The sequence below is a fragment of the Narcine bancroftii genome, chromosome 4 (genome assembly GCF_036971445.1).
Source record: "Narcine bancroftii isolate sNarBan1 chromosome 4, sNarBan1.hap1, whole genome shotgun sequence".
NCBI lineage: Eukaryota > Metazoa > Chordata > Chondrichthyes > Torpediniformes > Narcinidae > Narcine > Narcine bancroftii.
The window spans coordinates 31,902,033-31,926,314 of record NC_091472.1 but is presented as its reverse complement, the minus strand read 5'-3'; the positions used below and the strand labels follow the sequence as shown (position 1 = coordinate 31,926,314).

Below are 24,282 nucleotides of genomic sequence, written 5' to 3'. Positions count from 1 at the left end.
GAGCCATGGCGGCCATCATCTTGGACCGCGTGGTCGGCGCCATATTCTTGGGCCTGCAGCATTGCAGGGAAACAGCGAAGGTGGCCATCTTGGAACCAAGCACCTGAGCAACTCGGGCCCTCCTTGGATTTGGACAGCGAGTCTACACTGGCTCCATTACCCTGAACCAAGCAGACCACAGAAACTCGCCAGATCTATGACAGTCATCCAGGTAAGTGGGCACGTAGTGAACTATTTGATAGCGGGAGAATGGAAAGATTCATTCGCCCCTATACCGCTAACTGCCAGTATGGCCAGTCATCCCCTCCTCTCCAGCTGCAATGAACAGTTCCTAGACAGCTTCCACAATGTGAATGTGGATTCTCGACTCTCAGGGTCACCCCTCTACCACTGTTCGTGAACCTCACCCCGAATGTAAGCCTATGGCCACCAGGAGCAGGTGATACAGCACTACAAAGTATTTATCAAGTCAGAGGTTCAGCGACTGTTGGGTGAGGGCATCATCGAGCCTTGCAATAACCCCTGGAGGGCCCATGTGTTTGTAGTGAAAAACATAGAAAAAATCAGAATGGTCATAGATTATAACCAGACCATCAACCCATACCCCCTTCCCCGCAGATCTGATATGGTTAATCAGACTGCACAATATGGGGTATTTTTCACTATCAACCTGAAGATGGCCTATCACCAGCTAAGGACCTGGAGGACCACCAGTATACCGCATGTGAGGTGGATAGTCACCTCTACCTCTTCCTCTGGATGCCCTTAGTCATCACCAGCGGGGTCTCCATTTTCCAGCGGGAGATGGACCACATGGTAGAGCACTATAAACTGCAGGCCACTTTTCCATACCTTGACAATGAGATCATCTGTGGTCATGACCTGCAGCTAACCTTTGAAAATTCTTCTGGGCTGCGAAGCTCCTGAACCTTACTTATAACAAGGAGAAGTGTGGGTTCCGGACAACCTGACTAGCCATTCTTGGCTGTGTGGTCAAGAATTGTGTCATTGGCCCTGATCCTGACCTCATGCTCCCCCTACTGGAGCTGCCCCTCCCCCACACCCACAGAGACTTGAAGAGATGCCTGGGCTTCTTGTCGTACTATGCTTAATGGGTCCCCAACTATGTGGACAAGGCTTGCCCATCAAAGCCAACTCTTTCCTCCTATCGGCAGAGGCCCGCACAGCTTTCAGCCATATTAAGGATGATATTGCCAAATGCATGCTATGTCCAGACCGTTCCAGGTGGAGAGCGATTTGTCTGACTCATCCTGGCTGCCGCACTCAACCAAGCGGGCAGACCCATCGCCTTCTTTTCGTGTACCCTCGAAGGCTCTGAAATCTGCCACTCCTCAGTCAAAAACGAGGCCCAGGCCATCATGGAGGCATTACACCACTGGAGGCACTACCTTACTGGCAAATGATTCACCCTCTTCATGGACCAGCAGGCAGTCACCTTCATGTTCAACAACAAGCAGAGGGGAAAAGTCAAGAATGATAAAATCCTCAGGTGGAGAATCGAACTGTTCACCTATAATTATGATATCCTATACCGCCCTGGCAAACTTAACAAGCCTTCAGATGCCACTATCCCACGGGACATGTGCCAGTGTCCAAATGGACAGTAAGCTGACCCTCCACAACAACCTCTGCCACCCTGGAGTGACTAGGTTCTTCATTTCATTAAAGGCCGGAACCTTCCATACTCCATTGAAGAAGTCAGAACAATGACCAAAAATTGCCTGGTCTATGCCAAGGGTAAACTGCACTTCTACACCCCTTGACAAGGCACACCTGATCAAAGCTACTCACCCCTTCGAGCTCTTGAGCATCGACTTCAAGGGGCCTCTCCATCATTGTTGAATACTCACGCTTTCTTTTGCCATTCCCTGCCAGGACATGACCATGGCTACCGTCATGAAGGCCCTCCACAATGTCTTCACACTCTTTGGTACCCTTGCTTCATCGATAGTGACTGGGGGACCTCATTTATGAGCAATGAGCTGCGGCAGTACCACCAGCTACAATCTCGGAGGGAATGGGAAGGTGGAAAGGGAGAACGCCTTGGTCTGGAAAACCATCCTCCTGGCACTGAGGTCATAGGGCCCCTCTGTTTCCCACTGGCAAGAGGTCCTCCCCGATACACTCTACTCTACATGGTCACTTTTATGTATTGCCACAACAATATGCCTTATGAACGCATGTTTCCTTTCCTTAGGAAGTCTGCATCAGGGACTATGCTGCCTGTCTGGCTGACCTCCCGAGGACCAGTTCTGCTTCAGAAATATGCCAGGCAATCTAAGACTGACCCACTGGTCCAAAGAGTCTACCTCCTTCAAGAAAATCCCCTATGTAGCTTTCCCTGATGGACACGAGGACACGGTCTCGATCTGGGATTTTACACCATCGGGAGCCCCTCCAACCATTCTCAACCACCACCATTCTCCCCCGCTGCGACATTGGGATTCCTGAACCTAATGTTGACCACACTCCACCTCCTGCAATTCCTGTCACCCACAATGCACCAGGACCACACTTCCTCATCCCTTCACCTGTCTCATCCCCCTGGCAAAAATATCTGGTGATGCCAGACCAACTCCAGAACCTGCTTAGGGTGCCACAACTATGCCCCAGCCGTTACCATGTCGTTTGCAGTGGCAGAGGAGATCCTTTGACAGATTTAACTTCTAAATATGTGTATATGCGTATATATTTGCTTCATCATTTTCACCCCCTCAAAACTCTTCTTAAAAAAGAGGGGGTGAATGTGGTAAACCACAGTAATGCTGCGATTGGCTACTGTTGCTCGGACCCGCCTCTTGAGATCGTCTACCCACAACCCCTTGCATGCTCCCCATTCATTCTGCCAGGATCAGTTGATGAGGCTGGGTCTACAGTGAATAAAAGCCTTTCAGTTTTCCAACCTCAGTCTTTTGTGGCAATTGATGGTGCATCTCTCCTTCAAACAGAAGATGAGGAGAATGAAAAGAATGAGTTGTTAATTTCATAGCTAGGTGTCAGACTTTTGTTACAAATCGGTTACCAACTGGAAATCAACAAAACTAGGATTAAACTTGCAAAATTTGACAAGAGATAGAAAAGATAGGTGAATGTTTTTGTGTCAAAGATATTCCTTGTTGAACAGGCTGATTATTAGAGCTTAGAACAGAGAAAATGCAAGTATTTGATAAGCAGTGTTCAGCTAGGTCAGATGGGTGTTTTACATTGTTTTACTTAATATAGGAAACCAGCTGATGAAGTATGTCACTATACTTTGCACTTAGTTGAAGGAACAATGTCAATCTTAGCGAGGCTCTGAGGCACCTGGTGTTCCAAGGCAGAAAGACCTCAGAAGCTAAGCAGGCTCAGGACTGGTTGCTACTAGGAGGGGAGACCACCTGGAAACACCAGGTGCTGTGGGTTTCTGTGAGGGGCTCTGGACAATGTGGCAACTCTCTGACTGCCAGTTAAAGAATTTTGTGCATGTTACATTCTAAATGCAATATTATGTGACAATAATAGAACCTTTACCTTTCTTACCCTTTTTATTTTAATATCAGATGTATGGCCATGGTGGATTTAACGACTCACAATTGATTAAAGACTCTTTGGAAATGTAACTTTTAATTTAATCTAACAAAATAAACAAAACAGTGCAAAGAGTTGATGAAAAGGATCCTGGCTACAGGTAACCCAATGACTGTGTTGTTAATGAGATAAGGATAAAATCTTGAAGCATGCAAGAATGGAATTTGTTAGAAGCTATTACATTATGTCTTTGCTATGGTTAGTATCTAAAGTGTGAGTGAAAAGACCCAAAACATGGGTGAAGAGAAATGCTTTGTAGAAGTCTCTTTGTTTTACAAGATGTTGTGGGGCTGCAGGTCTTAAAATGTAAAAAAGCAGATCAATTCTCAGGATTAAGTGTATCCTAGGGAAGTTATGAAAGAAATTGCAGGACTCCTGACAGCGATAATTGCATCACATTAAGTACGGGTAAGATAGTGGCAGATTGACAGTGACAAATGATGAGCCTTTATTTAAAAAGGGCAGCAAGATGAGCTAAGGGATCATAGGCTGGTGAGTTAAAAATCAGTCATGGGTTAAGTTACTAAGAGATGGGATCTACTTGCATTTTGAAAACCATGGACAGATTCAGGACAGTCAGTATGGCTTTGTCCATGGAAAATTGTATCTCACGAATTTGTGATGAGGTGACCAAGAAGATTGATGATGGGATGGTAGAAAATGTCCATGTGGAAAGGTCACAAGGCTGCTCAGGAATCCAGGGTGAAATGGCTAAATTGACACAGAATTGTCTTGATGGTTTGAGACAGAAGGTGGTAGTGGAGGGTTGTTTTTCAAATTGGAGGACTGTGACCAGAGTTATGCTACTGGGATCAGTGCTGGGTCTACTGTGGCTTGTTATCCTTTTTAATACCTTGGGTAACAATGTAATTGGCATGGTTAGAAAGTTTGGATGATAGTAAAATTGGTGGACAGTAAAGAAGGCTGTGGGATCTAGATGAAGTGGGAAAGTGGGCCAAGGAATAGCTGATGCAATTTAACTTGGACAACTGCAAGGTGTTGCACTTTGGAAGGTTAAAAAAGGGCAGGACTTAGATGGTGAAAGGTAGGCCCTAGGGAGTGTTGCAGAACAAAGATACTTGGAGGTACAAGTAAGAGGTGACATGGGAAGATAGGCTGGTGAGGGCTATGTTTAGCACACTTGCCTTCATTAGTGAGGGAATTGAGTATATGAAAGGGGACATCATGCTACAATTAGAATGAGGGGAAACCACACTTAAAGAATATGCACAGTTTTTGTCACCAAGTTATAGGAAAGATAACATTACACTAGAAAGGGTGCAGAAAAGATTGACAAGAATGTTGCCAGAACTGCTGGACTTGAACCATAGAAGATGAGAGCATAGAAACAGGCCCTTCACCCCATGTAGTCTCTGCTGAACTATTTTTCTGCCTAGTCCCACTGACCTGCACCCACTCCATAGCCCTCCATACCTCTGCCACTCATGTCCCTGTTCAAATCCTTCTTTGAGTGGCAGCTCATTCCACACTCCCACCACACTCTGCATGAACAAGTTCCCCCTAAACTTTTCCCCTTTCACCCTAAACCCATGTCCTCTGTTTGGTATCTCACCTTGTTGTACCTGCATCAGGTGCAGTGCCGTGTGGTGAAGAGCCAATGAAAAGGTCAGTGGGGGGGGTTGGGGGTTGGGGGAGGGTGGCTTCATGGTGTTTTGTGGGATGCAGAAATAGGTATTGTAGCTGAGAAGAATAAAGAAGCTCAACTCCATTTTGTACTGAAGAGCGAGTGAGTGTGTTCTTTTGATCATGTATATACCTTGGTAACTTATAGCTGCTACAAGTCGTGATCCCGAGGTTCGCAGCACTTTCTAGGTAAAAATGGAGAGAGATGAGGATGAGCCCCTTATGGGTGCAGTAGAGGAAGTCAAGCTGGAGGATTCCCCCCCCCCTTTTTATTAACAATGTGCCGTCGTGGTTCACGATCCTCGAGGCACGTTTCTTTGCCCTCAGTGTGACAAGACAGAAGACAAAATTTGCTTTACTTGTGGTTCATCTTCCAGAGCAGATTACTTGTGAAGTGGACGATATTCTAGTGAATCCAGATGATAAGCTCCCATATGACATCTTTAAGGCTGCTATTCTGGAGTGTCCTCGGGAGTCTCGTATTGCTGACAGCCAACGGGATAGGAAGCCATCACAGATGCTGAGAAGATGGTGCAGGCCTACTGGGGTGGACCCTATTGAATAAAGGGATGTATGGAAGCAGAGATTTTTCCAATGTTGACCTCCCCCTTGTCCTCGACGCTTTGGCAAAATATGCCGGCCTTGACATGTCCATGACCTCTGCAGTGAAGATAGAAACATTGGCCATTCCCCCCAGTCAGCAGGGTCAAACCATGCTGGAACAACTGCTTACTGCACCTTGTCATCCGAAGATAACTGAACTGGAGCAGCATATGGCAGCACTCACTATGCAAGTCCAGGATTTGGCCACCCAATAGAATTACTCCCGTCAGCCTAGTTGGAATTGTGGTGGTCAAGGACATCATAGTGGTGAAGGGCGGCGTATTTGTTGGAAGCACCGCCTGGTCGTGCCAGCCACCTTGTGACTTCTACAAAGGGCAGCCTGAAAACGATCAGGCCCAGCAGTAGAGGCAACTTCAGCTGTCATCTCTTCCTCAAAGACCATCTCTTGGCTGTTTAATTTCTTGAGAAGAACACAGACATCCTAATGCATCATGGTCAGCCGCAAACAATTCTCATACTTAGACATTCCAGCAGTTTATGGACCATGTACTCTCTGGCCTTGATTTTGTATATATCTACAGTAAATCAGCAATATTCTTGTAGTGAGCATGGATAAAGAGGAACAAAAGCATCATCTTATATTACTGTTCCAGAGACTTGATGAATTTGGCATTGTGATCAATCCAAATAAATAGACTTTTGGTGCTGCTGAACTTGTATTTTTGGGACATAGACTTACCAGGCACAGTATCTTACCCGATGAAATGAAAGTGCAAGAAATTCAAGATTTTCCTCCACCCATTACGTGGCCAGTTATGACATTTAGTGATGATGAATTTCTACCGGTTTACTGCCGAATTCAGCAACATCTCTCTTACACACCACCCCCCCCCCCCCCCAAATCCCATCCTCCTTTACTGAACAACTTAAGGGATCTGATAAGGATGCGCAGGAGTAGGACAAAATATTCATGGGTTGGAATGGGGGTCCAAGTACACTGTGATGGATCACAGATGCAGGAGGACGAGAAGATTGAGAGCATCAAAATCACCCGTGTGGTCAGGGGATGGGGGCGGGGGGGGTTGGCTGGATGGTGGGATGAAAAAGAGTGGCTGAGAAGAATAAAGAAGGTCAACTCCATTTTGTACTTAAGACCTTCAGTGTAAAAAGCCTTCCTACATTTACTCTGTTTATACCCCTTATAATTTCAAATACCTCTATGAACTTTTCTTACTGGTTCTAAATATGAGTGCTGTAATTCATCCACATGTGGAATTTAAGTTTCTTTGTGGAATGAACTATTCATTCATTCATTCCACAAAGTTACAATAAAGGAAATTCCAGGCTCTTTTCCCCCCCTCAAGGGAATGGCATCAAAAGACTGGAAGCTTGTTCGAGTTCAAGTTTCTTTATCTTAAGAAACCTGATGAAACCTGATGAAACAGCATTCTCAGGTCCTCAGTGCAAAATGCTGCAAACACACATGATGTCAGAACACTCATACAGGCAAGTGATACATATAGTACAACTAAATAGCAATATAAAAACAAATGAATATTTTTGTTAAATAAATAGTAGAATCACAGAGGTTTTGTGTGAGTTGTTGACAGAAGTCAGGCAGCTGCATTCACTGCTCTCAAGTGTAGGAACAAGGTTAGTTTATTGAATTCCTTGAAACTAATTTTTGATGTATTTTTTAATCATGGCTGATCACTGCAACTTTTTGTTTCATATCTATTTTTTCTTTATTTAGAAAGATCTATTTATCAATCCACAGACTTTCAATACACCCAGACTCAGCAACCACTTCCTATTATTGGTAGGGATGCAGACCATGCCTAAACTGTATCCTAATCTGCCAATAAGCTGTATATAATTGGTAGCCTTATTAAACGTGTGAAGATTACAATTGGGGAATGATTTCCACCAATTCTCCACAGTCTATTCAAAGTTTTGCAATTTTGTTACAAATCAAAGTTACTTCATTCACCCAAGCCTTTTTTTGAAAAACAAATATCTGGAAATGAAAATTTTATCTCCTATTAAATGGGCAGAAATATTCTTTCTGAGTTTCTGGTCAATATCAATGAGTATGAAATATGCCATGAAATGGCACAAATGGGCTGTGTTTTTAAATATAATCTCTTTTTGTAAAAAAAAACTGTTTTCTTGAATATTAAATCCATTGGTACATTTGAAATACATCTAACACAGCTAAAAATTGTGTAACCCAAAAAACATAGGAATTTTAAATCAATGTCACTCTGTGGTCAATGGTAAACACAGTTATAAATGACTGAATATGATTTCCAGCAAAGTTATTGATTCTTAACCGTCCTAGTGAGCCACTCCTGCAACAAAATTCAATCAAAATTAAAATGCCATCGACATAGGCATTGGATGTGACTAAGACAAACTTGCATGTCAACAAAATTCTTTTCACCAACAGCTAAAGATATGCTTAAATTCGAAGTACTGCCCGACAAACAGGACAAAGGGACACACACTTGGAATCATAATTTTCAGCCAAATTCTTCCATTATAATCCCTGTACGTGAACAATTAGCAAAACAGATCCACTGCATGGGTCTGCACAGTGAAATACAGAGAGGAATCTTCGACGTTCACTCCTAGGAATTATTCCTCTGACTGTTTAACAAGAGGGGAAGATTCAGAATGAAGATCAGAAGTAAGCATTTGTGTTATGAAATATTGGCAGCAGTAGAATCACATCTGTTATTACATGGCATTCATCCCAAGATTACCAGAAATCCAAAGGACCAAACATGTTTCAGCGTGGACAATGGAAGAGAAAGTCAGGCACAACATCTAATGGACTGAAAAACAGAGGTGCTGACCTTGTGAAATTACACTTAAGAACACCATCGTGCTAAATAGCACCAAATTATAGCTAGAAATGAGCAATTGCAGAATTCATGAATCACATTAAAAAATCTGTAATTTTGTCACATTCATTTGTAAATAGTGTTGGATAATTACACATCTAATGGATAAACATTAATATCCTCAATGAAGTGGATCTGTGCATAAGAGCCAAGTCTGAACACTTACAGTTGGCTTCAGTGCCAAGCACTTAGCCCATGTCAGTTGCCTTCAGAGGGACCTGGCTTCCCAGTGCTGCAGTTCAACCAGTTCACCTCTCTCCACATTAAGTAAACCGATAGAATTGGATTCAGCAAAGGTTACAAGCCTAACTAAACCCTAGCTAGTAGTGAAGACAGATCGTCCAGAGATATTATTATATCCACCAAAAAAAAGGCATCTTGAATGTAGCTAATTACCACCCTGTCAGCCTGCTCTTAATCCGAAGCAAAGTGACTGAAAGGTCATTGATAGTACTGTCAACCACTACTTAATCACCAATATGCTGCTCACTGATACTTATTTGGAACTGCAGTGGCATTATTTCCTCTGTAACCCACTGGAGCCATGGACCAAATCTAGTCAAAAAAATCTGAATTTCAGTCATGAGGTAAGAGTGACTTAACCCAATGGACAATCCAATGGAACAAAAGTGCAAGTCAATCGAACAAATCTACAAGCAAAATTGAAGTCAAGAGGAATTAGGAAAAATCTCCAATCTTTGAAGTTATACAAAGACAGATTGTTGTATTTGTTGGAGAGTAATAATGTCAGTGCAGGTCATTGTTGATGGAGTTCCTGAGGGCAGGATTATTGATTCACCCCTTTTCAGCCACTTCATCAGTGACCTTCCTTCCATTGTAAGGTCAAATGGGTTTGATGTTCAAAGGTTATGGGGAGAAGGTAGGGGAGTGGGACTGAGTGGAGGTCAGCTCATGATGGAATGGTGGAGTGGACTCAATGGACCAAAAAGCCTACATCTGTTCCTTAATTTTCTGGTCTTAAGCTCAGCAATGAATGCAGATTAAAACAAAAACAGGAAATGTAGGGAAAATTCTGCAAGTCAGATTGCAACCGGGGGAAGAGAAAGAGAATAAACATGAAAGGGAGATGAAAGATGCTTGCAGAGCTGTAGGGAAGATGGGGTTGGAGTGAAACTGAGTGAAATAGAAAATAAACGAGTGAAGAGAGAACAGAGATACACACACACACACACACACACACACACACACACACACACACACACACACACACACACACACACACACACACACACACACACACACACACACACACACACAATGGTTTACATTAATTGCAGAGTTAATTCCATTTGCAACTCCTCAGAAAGTGAAGCTTTTCTTGTATGAGCAGTATGATGTAGATGGACAACTTTCAGGTTTGGGTCAATAAGTGCAAGTTATATTCATGGCACAGAGGGCCTCGTATTAACCTCTGACCGGATCATTCTCCTGGAATTGCTTTTTCCTATTAATAAAATGACAGAACCCTCATCACACAAATTGATGTTCACAGGAAATCAGGCATGGGCAATAAATGGTGGCCTTTCCCTGGTGGATTTAAACTTTGTAATTTCATTCCAAATTTCTCACCTCCTCATTTTCTCTCTTTTCTCAAGGTGGTCCATTCCTCTAGCTGTCTTTTGTCCCAATGCATTTTTTATGGTGTCAATGTTTGTCTGATTATGATCAGGAGATATGTCTTGGATTATGGAGCAAAGTTACATACAAATACAGATACCAATGTATTGTTTCAATCCTTCTCTCTCGTTCCTATGAATTGTGGCACACGTGATATCTTGATTAAATCAAGTAACTTCAGAGTCCAGAAGATATATCTTGTAAAACTGCAAAGATGCTTTGTATGGCATTGCTTCATTTATAGCCAAGAAGCGTAGTACAATTCAGTTAAAATGTACCGAATTTTGATATGTCATTGTCTCTACCAAGATCCAACAAAATATTTTATCTTCGTTTTATCAACAGTAAAGGAGTTTCCAAACAAAGATGATTCTTGCGGAGAAAAGTGTTCCATCAGGTAAATCCAGAAGCAGACATCTCTGCAAGACAACTGAAGCTTAGGGCAATGATTAGTTGTGTGGGTGCAGAGAAGTTGGGAACTTCGAATGAAAGAATGGATCGAGGTTCCAATTACACGAGGTGTTGACTAAAGTTGCCATATACCATCACATTCCAAGACAACTATCTTCAATTAGATATATGTTTACATTACTGATCATCTTTTTTATTATATGTCTGTAACAAAATCCTTAGAAAATATTTCTCAAACCTCATTCAATACAAAATTGTTAAATTAGGGTATGGCATCAGGACATAAATGTCCCCCAGATGCAAATATTTGTTGCAGTCAAAAGGTGTTGCAAAATCCTCAAATATTATTGTTGAAAGTGAAAACAGAACATCTTATTCTTGCAAAAACTGTTCTCTGAAATGCCATGATTAATTTCTGCAGTTCTTACCTGACGACCCACTGGCTCCAGTTTCTTCTTGCATCTTCGTGCTGGCTGCCACAACAGTCTTGTTCACAAAGGCTTGTCCAAGCAGCTGCAGGCTTGAATGAGTAGAATCATTTCTGGATGAGTTGTTTACACTACCTATTGAACAAAAGACAAAAAAACCCAAATTAAAGTATGTGCAAGGTTTGAGAGAATTACAGGAAAGACGAGTCATCCAACTGAAACACAACAAATATAATTTATCTCTATTAGTTCTGAATGCTTACTTCAAAAATCACATAACTGCAAATGATTTGGTACGGACCTCTTTACTGATATACTGTACAGGGCACAATCACCTTCAGTGGTTACCAAAATAAACATATAATTGAACAGGTTTATCCCTCTCTTGACTTCAATCTCTAAACATCTTATATTATTATTTTTCTTGTCTGTTTACTCAATCAGAATGTTCTAGAACATTCTTCTTTTGCTAGGACATGCAGCTCCAACAACATTCAAGAAATCAAAAACCATCTAGCACAAAGATCCCCCCTGATTAATGCCCTAACCTAAATGTTTAACTCTTCAGAAAATTAGAACAACCCATCAACACTGCTTAAAATTGCTAAACACATGATTTCAAACATCGAGCAGGTACATGTTAAAAGGATAACTTTAATTTGCCCTCTAATTAATTTACCAACTTGAGCAGGTGAAAGGTCACCATTACTGGACCAAATTCTTTCAACTTCCTTCCTATAAAGGCCCTTTTCTTCCTGTTAGGCATTTTGTCAAGACTTACTTCTCCAACATTTGTAGGTGCTAAGTAGTTAATGAGACCAATGTCTAATTAACCAATGAATTTGAGTACCTTAGATTCTTCGTTGGATAGGATGATCGGTAGCTAATGACACAGGTGGATGGGCAGTTCTGAGGTGATGTGTTCCTTTCACCACTTGCTATGATCCAGTGAATGACCTTGAGGCTCTCAACATTACCCCAAATGATCCCTTGTGGTTATGGTCAGAGGTTCGGTCAGTCAGGATGTTGCAATTACAAAGGCACTACACCCTCAAAGAGCAGATATCAAGAAGGCTGCCCACTGTTACCTTTAGAAGGGAAATAAGTACACGCCTTGGCATTGATGCCACATCCCATGAATGAACATAAAGGAAAGTTAGATGAGAACCAATTTGCTGTATCCAAGACACATTGGGTTGACTGCAATTACAAGCATGAATGGAGCAGAGCTTCTTCCTGGCCTTGCTTGCAAAATGCTGAGCCCACTCAGAACCCTACTAATAAGACTCAGACACTAAATGATGCAGCTTGTGAACTTCAGGCTGATTAATCCATGATGGTAGCCTTCAGCCATAACATTTTTCCTAATATAAGTTATCCATGTCCCTGTTGCTTATGGTGAACTGCTGTACAATCATTAATCTGGCTCCACCCCATTCTGTGACTCCTCTTGACCCTGTAAAAAGACTCCCAACACCATAACCCTTCCCGAGAAAGCCTGGGTCACAGCACAGGATCACCTTCTAGTTCATTGTACATAAAAGCCTATTGTTCTGTAACTAGTCTTTTGAGTTATTGATACCATATCAATTTTATTTACAATATTTACTTTCCAATGATAGAACAACTCTTGAAGCCTGATAAGCTGGACATCGACCCACAATCTCCAGAAGCCTCAGACTCTTTGAACTCTGGCTACGCTGCTTTGAGGTCCTTCTACAGAACTCCACTGAAGTTGTGGCCACAGAGGGAAACAAGCTGCACCTCCTCTTCTCCTATGTCAGACATCGAGTTTTCCTGATGATCAGGGATGGCTCAATGTACACGGAGGCAATGCACATAAGAACAAGTACAGGGAGAAAGTCAATGAGGCATATGCCCAGCATGGACTTGCATGAACATGCAACTTCCAGTCGATGTCGGTCACCTAAATAACAGAGGAAATAATCTGGGATGCCTATGTCACAGGAGTCAGGTAGGACTACATGCACTAGAGGCTACTTGAGCAGAATAAAATGGACTTAAGAGAGGCAGTTGACCTTGTGAATTCGCTGGAGATCACCCTCCGTAAAATGGAAGCATTCTCGGCAAATGTCACGGGGTCCACGTGGGGGGCCACCACCTTGGGATGCAGGTCCACAGGCCAGCAGCGTGTTACCATGTTCGATGAGTGAGCCCGCCACAGCCGCAGTCTCACAGGAGCAGCCGAAATGGTACTTTTGTGGCCAACCAAATCATCCCCGAAAACGCTGCCCAGCAAAAGATACTATGTACTCGAAGTGCAGAAAGAAGGGGCACTACATGAAGGTATATCAATTGCAGCTATCTTTCAGTCCCAGCGCTGCTGCGGGCACAACATAGGAGCTGCCATCTTGGTCACCGTCAGCTTCTGGGGATGACCACGTTGCGGCACATGGGCCACATGGAAGACGCCAACTTCCAGGGATAACCATGTCGCTGCATGGGCACCACCATTATGCTCCCAGACTATGAGTCAGCACGGGCCAGACTATGAACCAACACTAGCCTCTGTGGTGCTGGACTAAAACAGTCCACATCATCTCTCCCGGACTATGAAGGACATCTCAATCAACGATCACCGTGACAAGATGCCTTTCGATAGTGGGAGTACTGAGAGTTTCATCCACCCTGATACAGTGCAGCAAGGGTAGTAAGCTATAAAGTCACCCAAGCCTTAAAGCCCCACTCAACTGACACCCACAGATATACCACTGTGACGCTGACCAGGTGGGGCACGACTTACTTTAAACTCTTCATCATGCCACAGCTCTGCGCGCCAATGCTACTGGGGTTGGACTTTCAGTGTCACCTCAAGAGAGTTACGATACAATTTGATGGTCCTCTCCCCCCCCACCCCCATCATGGTTGGCAACCCGCTGCTTGTCAGCATGCCGCCCTGCTCCCCCTACCAATCCCACGCAACCCCAGCTGGCCCAACTGACACACAGACTCTCTACTCTTCACATCCATCCCCCACTGCTGTTCACAAACCTCTTCCCTGACCATAAGGCAGTTACCACAAAAAGCAGGCAGGGGACAGGGTATTTATTAAAGCAGAGGTCTGGTGACTCCTGAAAGAGGGGATCATTGAGCCCAGTGCCAGCCCTTGGAAAGCCCAAGTGGTGCTGGTCAAGAATGGTGATTGATTATAGCCAGACTATTAACCACTATACACAGCTGGATGCGTAACCCCTCCCTCGCATTGCGGTGACATGTGTTTTCCATGATCAACCTGAAATGCCCATCTGTTCGGAGGACCACCAGTATACCGCCTTCATGGCAGATGGCCGCCTCTAACATTTCCTTAGGGTCACCTTTGGTGTTCCAGCAGGAGACGGACTGGATGGTGGACCAAAATGACCTGTGTGGGGAACATCATGATCTGTACCCATGACCTGCAAGATCATGACGCCAACCTCCAGAAATTCTTCACAACTTCCAAACCCTAAACCTCACCTACAACAGGGATAAATGTGTTTTCTGCACTACCCACCTGGCGATCCTTGGCTGTGTTGTGGAGAATGGAGTAATTGGCCTGATCCAGACCGCATGCGCCCCCTGCTAGAGCTTTCCCTTCCTCACAGCCTCAAGGCCCTGAAAAGGTACCCGGGGTTCTTTTCCTACTACGCTCAGTGAGTGCCTAATTGTGCAGATAAAGCCCGCCCCCTTATCAAGTCTGCATCTTTCCTCCTGACAAGAGAGGCCTGGGTAGCCTTCAGTCATATAAAGGAAGACATCACTAAAGCTGTAACATATGCCGTGGATGAATCTGCCCCGATTCAGGTTAAGAGTGATGCATCTGATTTTGCCTTGGCCGCCACCCTGAACCAGGCAGGTCAGCCCATGGCCTTCTACTCCCGTACCCTTCAGGACCCTGAAATCTGATATTCCTCCATCGATAGGGAGACTCAGGCAATAGTTGAGGCGGTGTGGCACTGGAGGCATTACATGACCGGCAGACATTTTACCCTGCTCAAGGACCAATAGGCGAGGCATTCATGGGGCAAGATAAAGATTGATAAAATTTTGAGGTGGAGGATTGAACTGTGCACCAATAACTATGATATCCTGTACCAGCTGGGGAAGCTCAACAAGCCCCCAGATGCCCTGACCCGAAGGACATCTGCCAATGCCCAAATAGACCACCTCAAAACCCACCACAATGATCTCTGCCACCCCGGGTTCATGTGATTTTTTCCATTTTACCAAATCTTGTAATTCGCCATACTCCATCGGGGAGGTCAGAGACATGATCAGGGACTGCTGGGTCTGCGTGGAGTGCAAATCGGGTCTGCATGGAGTGCAGTTCTACCAACCAGATAGGGTGCACCTGGTGAAAGCCACACGGTTTTTTGAACACCTGAGTATGGATTTCAAGGGCCCTCTCCCCCTCCACCAACCGCAATGTATATTTCCTCATGGTCATCGATGAGTATTCATGTTTCCCCTTTGTCATCCCCTGCCCAGACATGGCCACCACTACAGTCATCAGGGTACTGCACAACTTGTTCACCCTATTTGGGTACCCGCCATATGTCCTCAGTGACTGGGAGTCGTCGTTCATGAGCGATGAGCTGCATCAATGCCTGCTGGCCAGAGGTATTGCCACCAGCAGGACCACTAGTTAAAAGCCCTGAGGGAACTGCCAGGAGGAGAGGGAGAATGTTACCATGTGGAAGGCTATCCTCCTTGCCCTTGTCCAAGGGGCTGCCAGTCTTTCACTGTCAAGAGGTCCTTCCCAAGGTGCCCCACTCAATCAGATCGCTGTTATGCACTGCCACCAATGCTACCCCTTATGAACAAATTTTTTCCTTCCCCAGGGGACCACCCTGCCATCCTGGTTGACGTTCCCAGGGCCAGACCTTCTGCAGAAGCACACGGGGGGACCATAAAACTGCCCCAATGGTTGAAAGGGTCCAGCTCCTCCATGCAAACGCCAATACGCATGTGAGATCTATCCGGATGGTCGTGTGGAAATGGACTCCATCCAGGACCTCGTGCATGTGAGGGCACACAAGAAGGCAGCAGCAGCTTGACACAATGCTGGAGGTTCAGGATGAAACAACAGTCCCAACTACAACAGAGCAACTGATTCTCCACCGGTCACAACAGAAGACCAGGCTGCCGGACAGACTTAACCTCAAAGACCTTTGTAAGATTTTATGCCCCACATCACCCCACTGGACAAAATTTTTAAAAGTCAAGGGGTGAATGTGATGAACTGTTGTGCATTCATTAATCTGGCTCCACCTCGTCCTGTGACTGTACCCTTGGCTCCTCTCTCTTGACTCTGTATAAAAGCTCCAACAACATTACCCCGCCCCAAGAAAGCCTATGGGAAATAAAAGCCTATAGTTCTGTAACTCTAGTCTTTTGAGTTATTGATAGCGCATCATGGCAAACATTGCATCTTTGGTACCAGGCAAAGGGTATCATGAATTGGATTTGTAAATTTTAACAAACTGTATCTACGCAAGAGCTGCGATGTAAGGATTTGGAAATAGTAGAGGTTTCCACTTCCTTGCAATACCTGACAAAACACAGATAACATTTCTAAAAGCCTGCCTGTAAATTACTACCAGTGAACAGTTTAGGTACCAAAATGACATTCCTTTATCATCTTATTCAACAGATTTCTTATAAAGATTATATATTAGCACTTTTATGGAGCAAACTGAAAAATGTCATATCATCATATTAATTTCAAAATCTCCACAGTAGTCAAGTATGTGAATGCACACTGACAAAATGAAGGAAGTACTGACAGGGCTGACAGGACAACAAACTGAAATATTTAACACTTTCATCTTGAATTACAAGCACTATTTCCTTTCTGTTCATGTTGATGCATTTCAATCTTTCCAGAGGTGATACCCAAAGCTGTTTTGTATTTTTCGCACAATTTTGTGATTGTCTATTTGGGGGACATCAGTGATACAGAATGGTACATTTTATTCGTATTTCATTTATTCTAATCTGCTGAATATGAAAAGCCATGACTCACATCAGTTTATCTGAATTAGTTTATAGTACCTTCATTAACTAGATACTTTTTCACTCTATTTTCATGAATTACTATTTTGTTTTCCCTTCACGATAAATATAAAACTAATTTATAGTATATAGTTTTTTATCATTCTTTGTCATTTCTATATATATTTTTCCATTTGTCAGTTGCTAAGAGGATCAGGGTTAATTAATTTTCACTGGCAAATTAGCTTAAAATGAGGCTCCCACTATGGTTATCATTAATCAGCTCCTCCAGTTCTGAGAATACAAGTTCAAAGGAAAAAGTTCAAATTGCACATAAAAACACATGGAAGACCTGTGCTAATGTGCCCAAGTGAGCTTTTCAAGGGTTTTGTATCTGCACCTTGTGCTCGCAAGCCTTAAGGCAGAGCAAACATGAGTAATTACAGGAACCAATACACTGGACAAAAATAATCTGTGATAATAAATGTTATGCCTGCAGCTCTTAAAGGACGCATGGTCATTAACAGCAACAATGCCTGAAGGTGCTGTATAATTTGGAGTGAAGAATGGCAAGACTGAAATAAGAGCAGCTATCCTGTTCCTCTGACATTAATCTGAAGATTCTTGTTGAAGAGCTGTGGGTCCTATATCTTCAGATGCCTGGAAAGCCCTGTTGCGCAGAAATGAAGAGATAATGGGAAGTGGTGGCCAGATACGTCATTGCATCCAGCAGTACCCAGTATCTGCTCCCAATGTCACAAGGAATGACTTCACGTGCGAACAAATGATTGGAAGTTTTATTAAATGATTTCAAGCAGAAAATATAAAAGCACCAATCACACACTGGTCCACAAACTCATGGCTCAGCTGACAGCAACCTTTGTTAGACTCCTAGCTAATATTCATATATGACATTAAACACTCACACGTTAAGTAAAGAGGAACTATCCCCACAATTCCCATGTGCATTCATGAATTGAATTTGACCTGTCTTGAACTAAATTTTAATTTTATACCAAGATCCAAACATTAACATCCTAATTAAGCTAAGTAGTAGATAAGCAAGTAATTCATGACTGAAACGTTGACTGACAATTTCTACTCATAGATGCTGTCTGACCTCTTGAGTTTGCCAGCAATTCTTTGTGGGTGCTCAAGTGCCCGTTTCCATTGTGACAGAGTATTTAGGGGTGGTTTGGGGGGGGGGGGGATTGTTAGAGCAGATTGCATACACACATTTTAAAACACAGAATATTTGCAGGACTTTTGCAGAGTGCTTTTTTGCAAGAGGCAACAAAGTATCGAAAGCAGCTTGCCTGGGAGAGCATGTGATCTTTGCAGGCAGAAGAGAACAGTTTTGCTCTCAGAGAGGGAGTGTGTGAAACAGAGAGAGAGAGAAAGAGAGAGGAGAGACAGAAATTAGTTCCAGAAGGACAAGCTGGCAAACTTTGGAAGGCTGCCTGGTCAAAGGAGAAGACTGGCAGTCTGAAAGGTGACCTGAAAGAAAGAGGATCATCTGGAGAAACCCTGAAGGGGGCAAGTTTCGTCAGCAAGGGGCAAGTTTCGTCAGCAAGGCTGATTGAGACGGAATCAGTTGTGGATGTCCTGGAAAAGGAATCACTCTCTGAAAACCAGCAAGAACCCTCCTGAGTGGTAACCATTTGCCTGTGAAGCACCAAACACTGGTGAACTTTGTTAATGCTAACTTCTGTGCACAGTACAAGAATTGCCTGCAACCAGTGAGATTGGACTGTGATTCAAAGAACTTTTCTAATCTTAAATATACATTAGACACACCTGTGCTTAGTATTATAGGGGGGATTAAGTAGTTAGGTAGGTTAAGTAATAAGTTAAAGTTTAATTCTGTTTTCTTGTTCAAATATAATTAAAAACTACTTTTGTTTAAGTTACCCTGTGTTGTGGTGCACATCTATAGCTGCTGTTTTTTGGGGTCCTCTGGACTCCGAACACCATTCTCTGGACAGCACAATCATTTAGCTTTCCCATTTTGACAACTGAAAGGTAGTACAATGGCTCTCAAGGTTTCTTCACTCACAGATTGCCTGAAGCGTTCCTTTACTTACCATGGGCCACCTAAAACAAACCTTTAAACCACCTCTAGGAGGTGGATGGGTGGGTGGCAAGCTCGAGCCCTTTCCCAGACCATTGATGGGATTTTTATTTTGCTTTATAGACAATTTTCCTTTCTTGTCCTCAAATTTACAGCCTTCTTTTTATGTACAAGTTGTTTATTATTACAATTATATTTGTCTTTGCCATAAACCCCTCTGAGAAATACTGCTGTAGCATGTTTTGGGCTGCTGTAAGTCAGAAATATTCAATGAGATAGTCACCTTATTGGGAAAGATACATTGAAAACACTTCCTTGTGTTTTGCCATGCAGTCGTTGTCAAGGTGGTGTTTGTGAAATGGAGATCCACATTGCCAGGGAGCCTGTTGTGATTTGAAGGAGATTGAAAGGAGAGGCCAAATAACCTGAGAAATTAAATATTTCAGTCAGAAATAAAAGGAGTAATTTTATGGTATTCTCTGTTTTATTTTATTGGTGTTGTGAATCTTCGTGGCCAATATTCATTTTTATATGCCTCTAACGCTATTACTTGCAGCAGATGGGCTCTCTGCTATAAATCTCTCTATTGAAACCATCTGGGAAAATAAAACAATGAGAGAGCAATCCAAGGAGCACTGAGCCCACCGACCAGACCTCTCCAAACCAGATCTGCAAGCTGAGGTGGCCTGCTCTAATTCCAGCGGATCATTAACCCATGTTTTAATCTTCTCCAGTACAACTGTGTGTGTGTGTGAGTGCCTGACTAAACTAATGATTCCTCAGAAACATCCAGCCATGCTCTCAGCTTAATTTCTGGCAGGGTGTTCTCTTTGTTTTCTGCTACCCGACAAGATTTAATGGACTTCGAAGGAGGCTTTTGGCTCTCAAGGCCAATTCTCACTTCCCTTCCTCCATTTATTTTCCCTGTAAACTAAACTATCTCACATATCCATCAGCTCTCTCCTTGTCTACTCTGCAGCCATCTACAGTCAAGCAACCAAGCAGCATATTTGTTTGGATGTGGGAGGAAACCCAAGTCCCTGGGGGAAATCCACATGGAGAATATCCATGGAGAGGATCGAATCCTGGCCTCTGTGAGTCAGTAGTGTTAATGAATGAAGATGGGGGCTAGATGGCAAGTGGCGAGATGGTGGGTGATTTTGCACCAACCACTAAGCACCCCATTTCCAGAGGTTAGCAGTCTATCACTTATTTGGCCAAATTCCTACTCTTCCAAAAGTTGATTATGGACACGCACCATGTCAAATTAACGAGGAAGAAAGAGTGAAAAGAGATGGTAGCAGCCCCTAGTAAGTGACCTCGCAATATTTAGGGACATGTCCTCACCAAGAATCCATGGCCATGTTAAGAGCATGGATCCATCAATTTCACACATTTATTTTATAGTTCCTTTCATAAAGGCTGTCTGGAATTATGTGCAAAAATGGACCTACATTTCAGGAATAAAGCAGAGAAGGCATATTTAGGCGTTTCACTATAGCCACTTTCAGGTGGAATCGCCTAGAGAATGCGGCTCTGGAGCAGGCTGTGGGTGCCTGCGAAGGGACGTTCAGGCAGCAGTGCTGAAGGAGGTGTTCTGCCACCTGAAAGGTCTGAAGCAGGGAGAGGGGCCGCAGAGCAAACGCCGGGTCCTGAGTCCGGGCAGGGGCAGCTGCCTGACACCCCCTTCTCACTGCCTGACAGCCCTCAGCGTGGGACTGCAGGGCTGGGGCGGCCAGCAGTGGACTGCGGGGCTGGGGCAGCCGGCGGGGGACTGCGGGGCTGGGGCTGCCATCCCCGAGAATCCGGACTTATGAAAAGCTCTCACCTTTTAAATTTAGCGGGATATTGTGTGCGTGCGTAAGCACTACAGATGCACAATGGCAACAAGTGACCACTTTATTTTTCTTTCAAATGTTCATTTTGATAAATGAACCACGCTGTATTTGCTGATGAATAAACTGTCACAATTCACTGTTCATCTCTTCTTTATTCCTCCTTAAATTTGAATTTTAAAATTACTGGCCAAGAATCCAGAAAATCAGGACCAACCCAATCCCCAAGCAGTCCGGATTTTCGTAAGAAGTATCATAAACCATTTTGGTCCTTGGTTGGTAATTCAGCACCATCTCACTACCTCAAACGACAATGAAAAAACAGGAGTAGCAATACTACCACATCAGGTTCTTTTCCACTGCTGGAGCACCTTACTCAGCTGCAAAGCACCTGCACCTCGAAGGTGGAAACAATTTACAACAACTCAAACAACTTCTCAGGGCAGGATGAGAAATCTCAATACTATGGCCTCCACAGCCCCGTAGCCCCTGCCGGCTGCCCCAGCCCCGTAGTCCGCTGCCGGCCACACCAGCCTCATAGTCCCACGCCGGGGGGGCTATCAGGCAGCGGGGAATTGGGTCGCCAGCTGACTGTCATCAGCCCGTCCCTTGCTAGGCACCTGAAAGATGCTAGCAGCTTTGCCTGAGCTGCTTTTAGGTGCAACGGGGGATTCTCGGAGCAGGATATTATACCTACAGGAGGTAGCTAGGTATCACTAATAAGCCACTTTCAGGTGGCCACCGGACGGCCGCATAGGAGTACAATAGGCGGCTTTACACTCAGGTATTGTGGCCACCTAAAAGTGGCTTATTAGTGCTATTTTAAGTTACCAGGGTGATGTTAAAGAAGTACAACATATCAAGGGGCATTTGGCTCAGGAGGCTTAATAAACATATCTAGTGAAGATCAAAATAAACAGCTTCTGCACATTGGGATAAATTCATAGTCATGTGATATCTTCAATGTGATCCAATAAATTGTTTTACATGATTCATATTCGTGTCAATTTGAATGTTTTATTTTTATTAAACAGGATTGATTTGAAATTGTTTACGGCATAATGGATATCAATGCTTTCCTATTATACACTACTTACTGAGCTTATCAGGCTACAATTACAAAACCAGGAATATAATTTTGAAAAAGCTATTACATGTTAAGGCAGTCAAAATAGGCTTTTAATCACGATTAAAATTTAAGTTTTAAATTTAGACATACAGCAGATAACATTTTGGCCCATGAACCAGTGCTCCCCAATTTACACCCCATTAACTAACACCCCCATTACGTTTTGAACAGTAGGAGGAAACCAAAGCACCCGGAGAAAACCCACGCAAACACGCGGAGAATGTATAAACTCCTTATAGACAGCGCAGGATTCTAACCCCAATCCATCCCAATCACTGGCGCTGTAAAGGCATTGCGCTAACTGCTACACCAAATCAGGTCTCCATTGTAAAATGGTTGAGTGCTCATAAGGCTCTTTCACAGAGGAAAAAAATTCTGTTGTCAAGGCGGATATTCCCCACCTTGATAGCCATAAATGCTCAGCAGGCGCCTCCAAGATGCTGACTCCGATCCCTCCTCAGCCTGGTCGCAGAGGTGAAGCGGACCGCTCCACCTTGGTTCATAAATGTGCTGCCACTGCAAGTGGCTGGCTAGGGGCAGGATGATGACATCACGATGATGCCATCAGCCTGCACCAAGACCCAGTCATTCATATCACATTAAAACAAAAGGAGATTCCTACTGTAAAACCTGAGGCTCCTTGCTCCAGCTCTACTGCCCCTCAAGCACACCAAGCCTTGCTCTTTGCTCCCCTCTTTTATCCATTGGACTCCCCGGCTCTGCTTCTCCATGTCCACTCCTCAGCACCTTGTAGCAGTAACACCGCATAAGTACTGGAGGATGGAGTCCCTCGGTGTGCTGGAGCGGCAGCGCTGAGCAGAAGAAGGATCAATGGCCATCTTTGTTACCCATAATCCTCCATGCAGCTGGATCCGCTCTGCGTTTCCCAGAGAAGTTCCAGCTGCATGAGGGATTATGGGTAACAAAGACAGCCATTGCTCGAGCGCTACAGCATCAGTTGCTCCCGCCTCCATCAGCACCGGAAGATGCAATGAGGTGCTGCTCTTCATATAAATGATGCTGCAGCAGCCTTTTAGGCTTCTTCAATATAAAGGTAAGTCCTCCTATGGAGCTGGCCTCAAAGTGGGGCCTCTCCATAAAAATGACTATAGATTACTTGTTTCAAATGTCAGATAGCTTTTTGTTATTTACCCCATAACACCATCACTTATTGCATGAATTTCATTTTTAATACTCCCATCATGCTTAACAGACACATACAACCAACATCCTTAAATTTTGACTGTGCTTTCTTTTGCATTGTTAACAATATTTATTTTCATTGACTGTTAATACTCAAAATTATCAAATTATTGGTACATGAAATCAGTTCAAAAGCCTAAAATACAAAATACTCTTGCCCAGAGATGAGGGTGTTGACCCAAGAGGAGAGACTAAATTGCCTGGGTTGCAACTTCGAAGGGGTAAATTTTATTTCAATATTTCTCTCCAAACAGACTGCCAAATTGTGCTTAATGAGGGTGAGTTTCCAGCTGAAGTAGTCAGCTGTTATGCAACCTCCTCACTTCTATGTATAAAGGACATTTTGAACCAACAGTACAAACCCAATCACATTTAGCAAAGCTAGACCAAGAGATATTGCTCTAACGCACTGCTTCATCCCTTGACGCCTCTTAATTCTCCGTAGCTGCAAAATCTACCATCAAACACACTTTTAAAATGCTAACTGCAGAAGACCCTTGATCAATACAATTGTAATTATCCAGAATTGAGAGATAATACTATGAAATGCCAAAGGCTGAAGCTCTTTCTATATTTATCCATCAAGGTTATACTTTGACACTGTTAAAGAATCCAGTATTATTTAACAGAAAAAAAAAAGATGTTCATTATACTCACTTGTCAAATAGCAGTCAAGGCTGAGAGTCACATTATCCAGTGCAATGACTGCACTTGACTCTTCAATCCACACAGTGTTCAGCTGTAACCAGAACCTGTGAAAGCAACAATTATCGAGATGAAAGTGAAATCTCAGGTCACTATCTTCAAAGATTACTGTCATGACATTTTTGTGTAAAGAGAGAGAACCACTTGAGGATTGGCATTTTGGCAA

General features: G+C 43.6%; 1 protein-coding gene across 1 annotated transcript in view; it reads right to left on the bottom strand.

Moving 5' to 3' along the window:
• The window catches only part of LOC138760431 (ALK tyrosine kinase receptor-like), a 489,739-nt gene that overhangs the window by 444,609 nt on the left and 20,848 nt on the right, over window positions 1-24,282 (bottom strand). The window contains exons 2-3 of the mRNA XM_069931014.1: window positions 24,069-24,163; window positions 11,180-11,314 (exon numbers count right to left, since the gene is read on the bottom strand). Of these exons, the coding sequence (XP_069787115.1) occupies window positions 11,180-11,314; window positions 24,069-24,163 (230 nt within the window). The remainder of the gene's footprint in view (window positions 1-11,179; window positions 11,315-24,068; window positions 24,164-24,282) is intronic.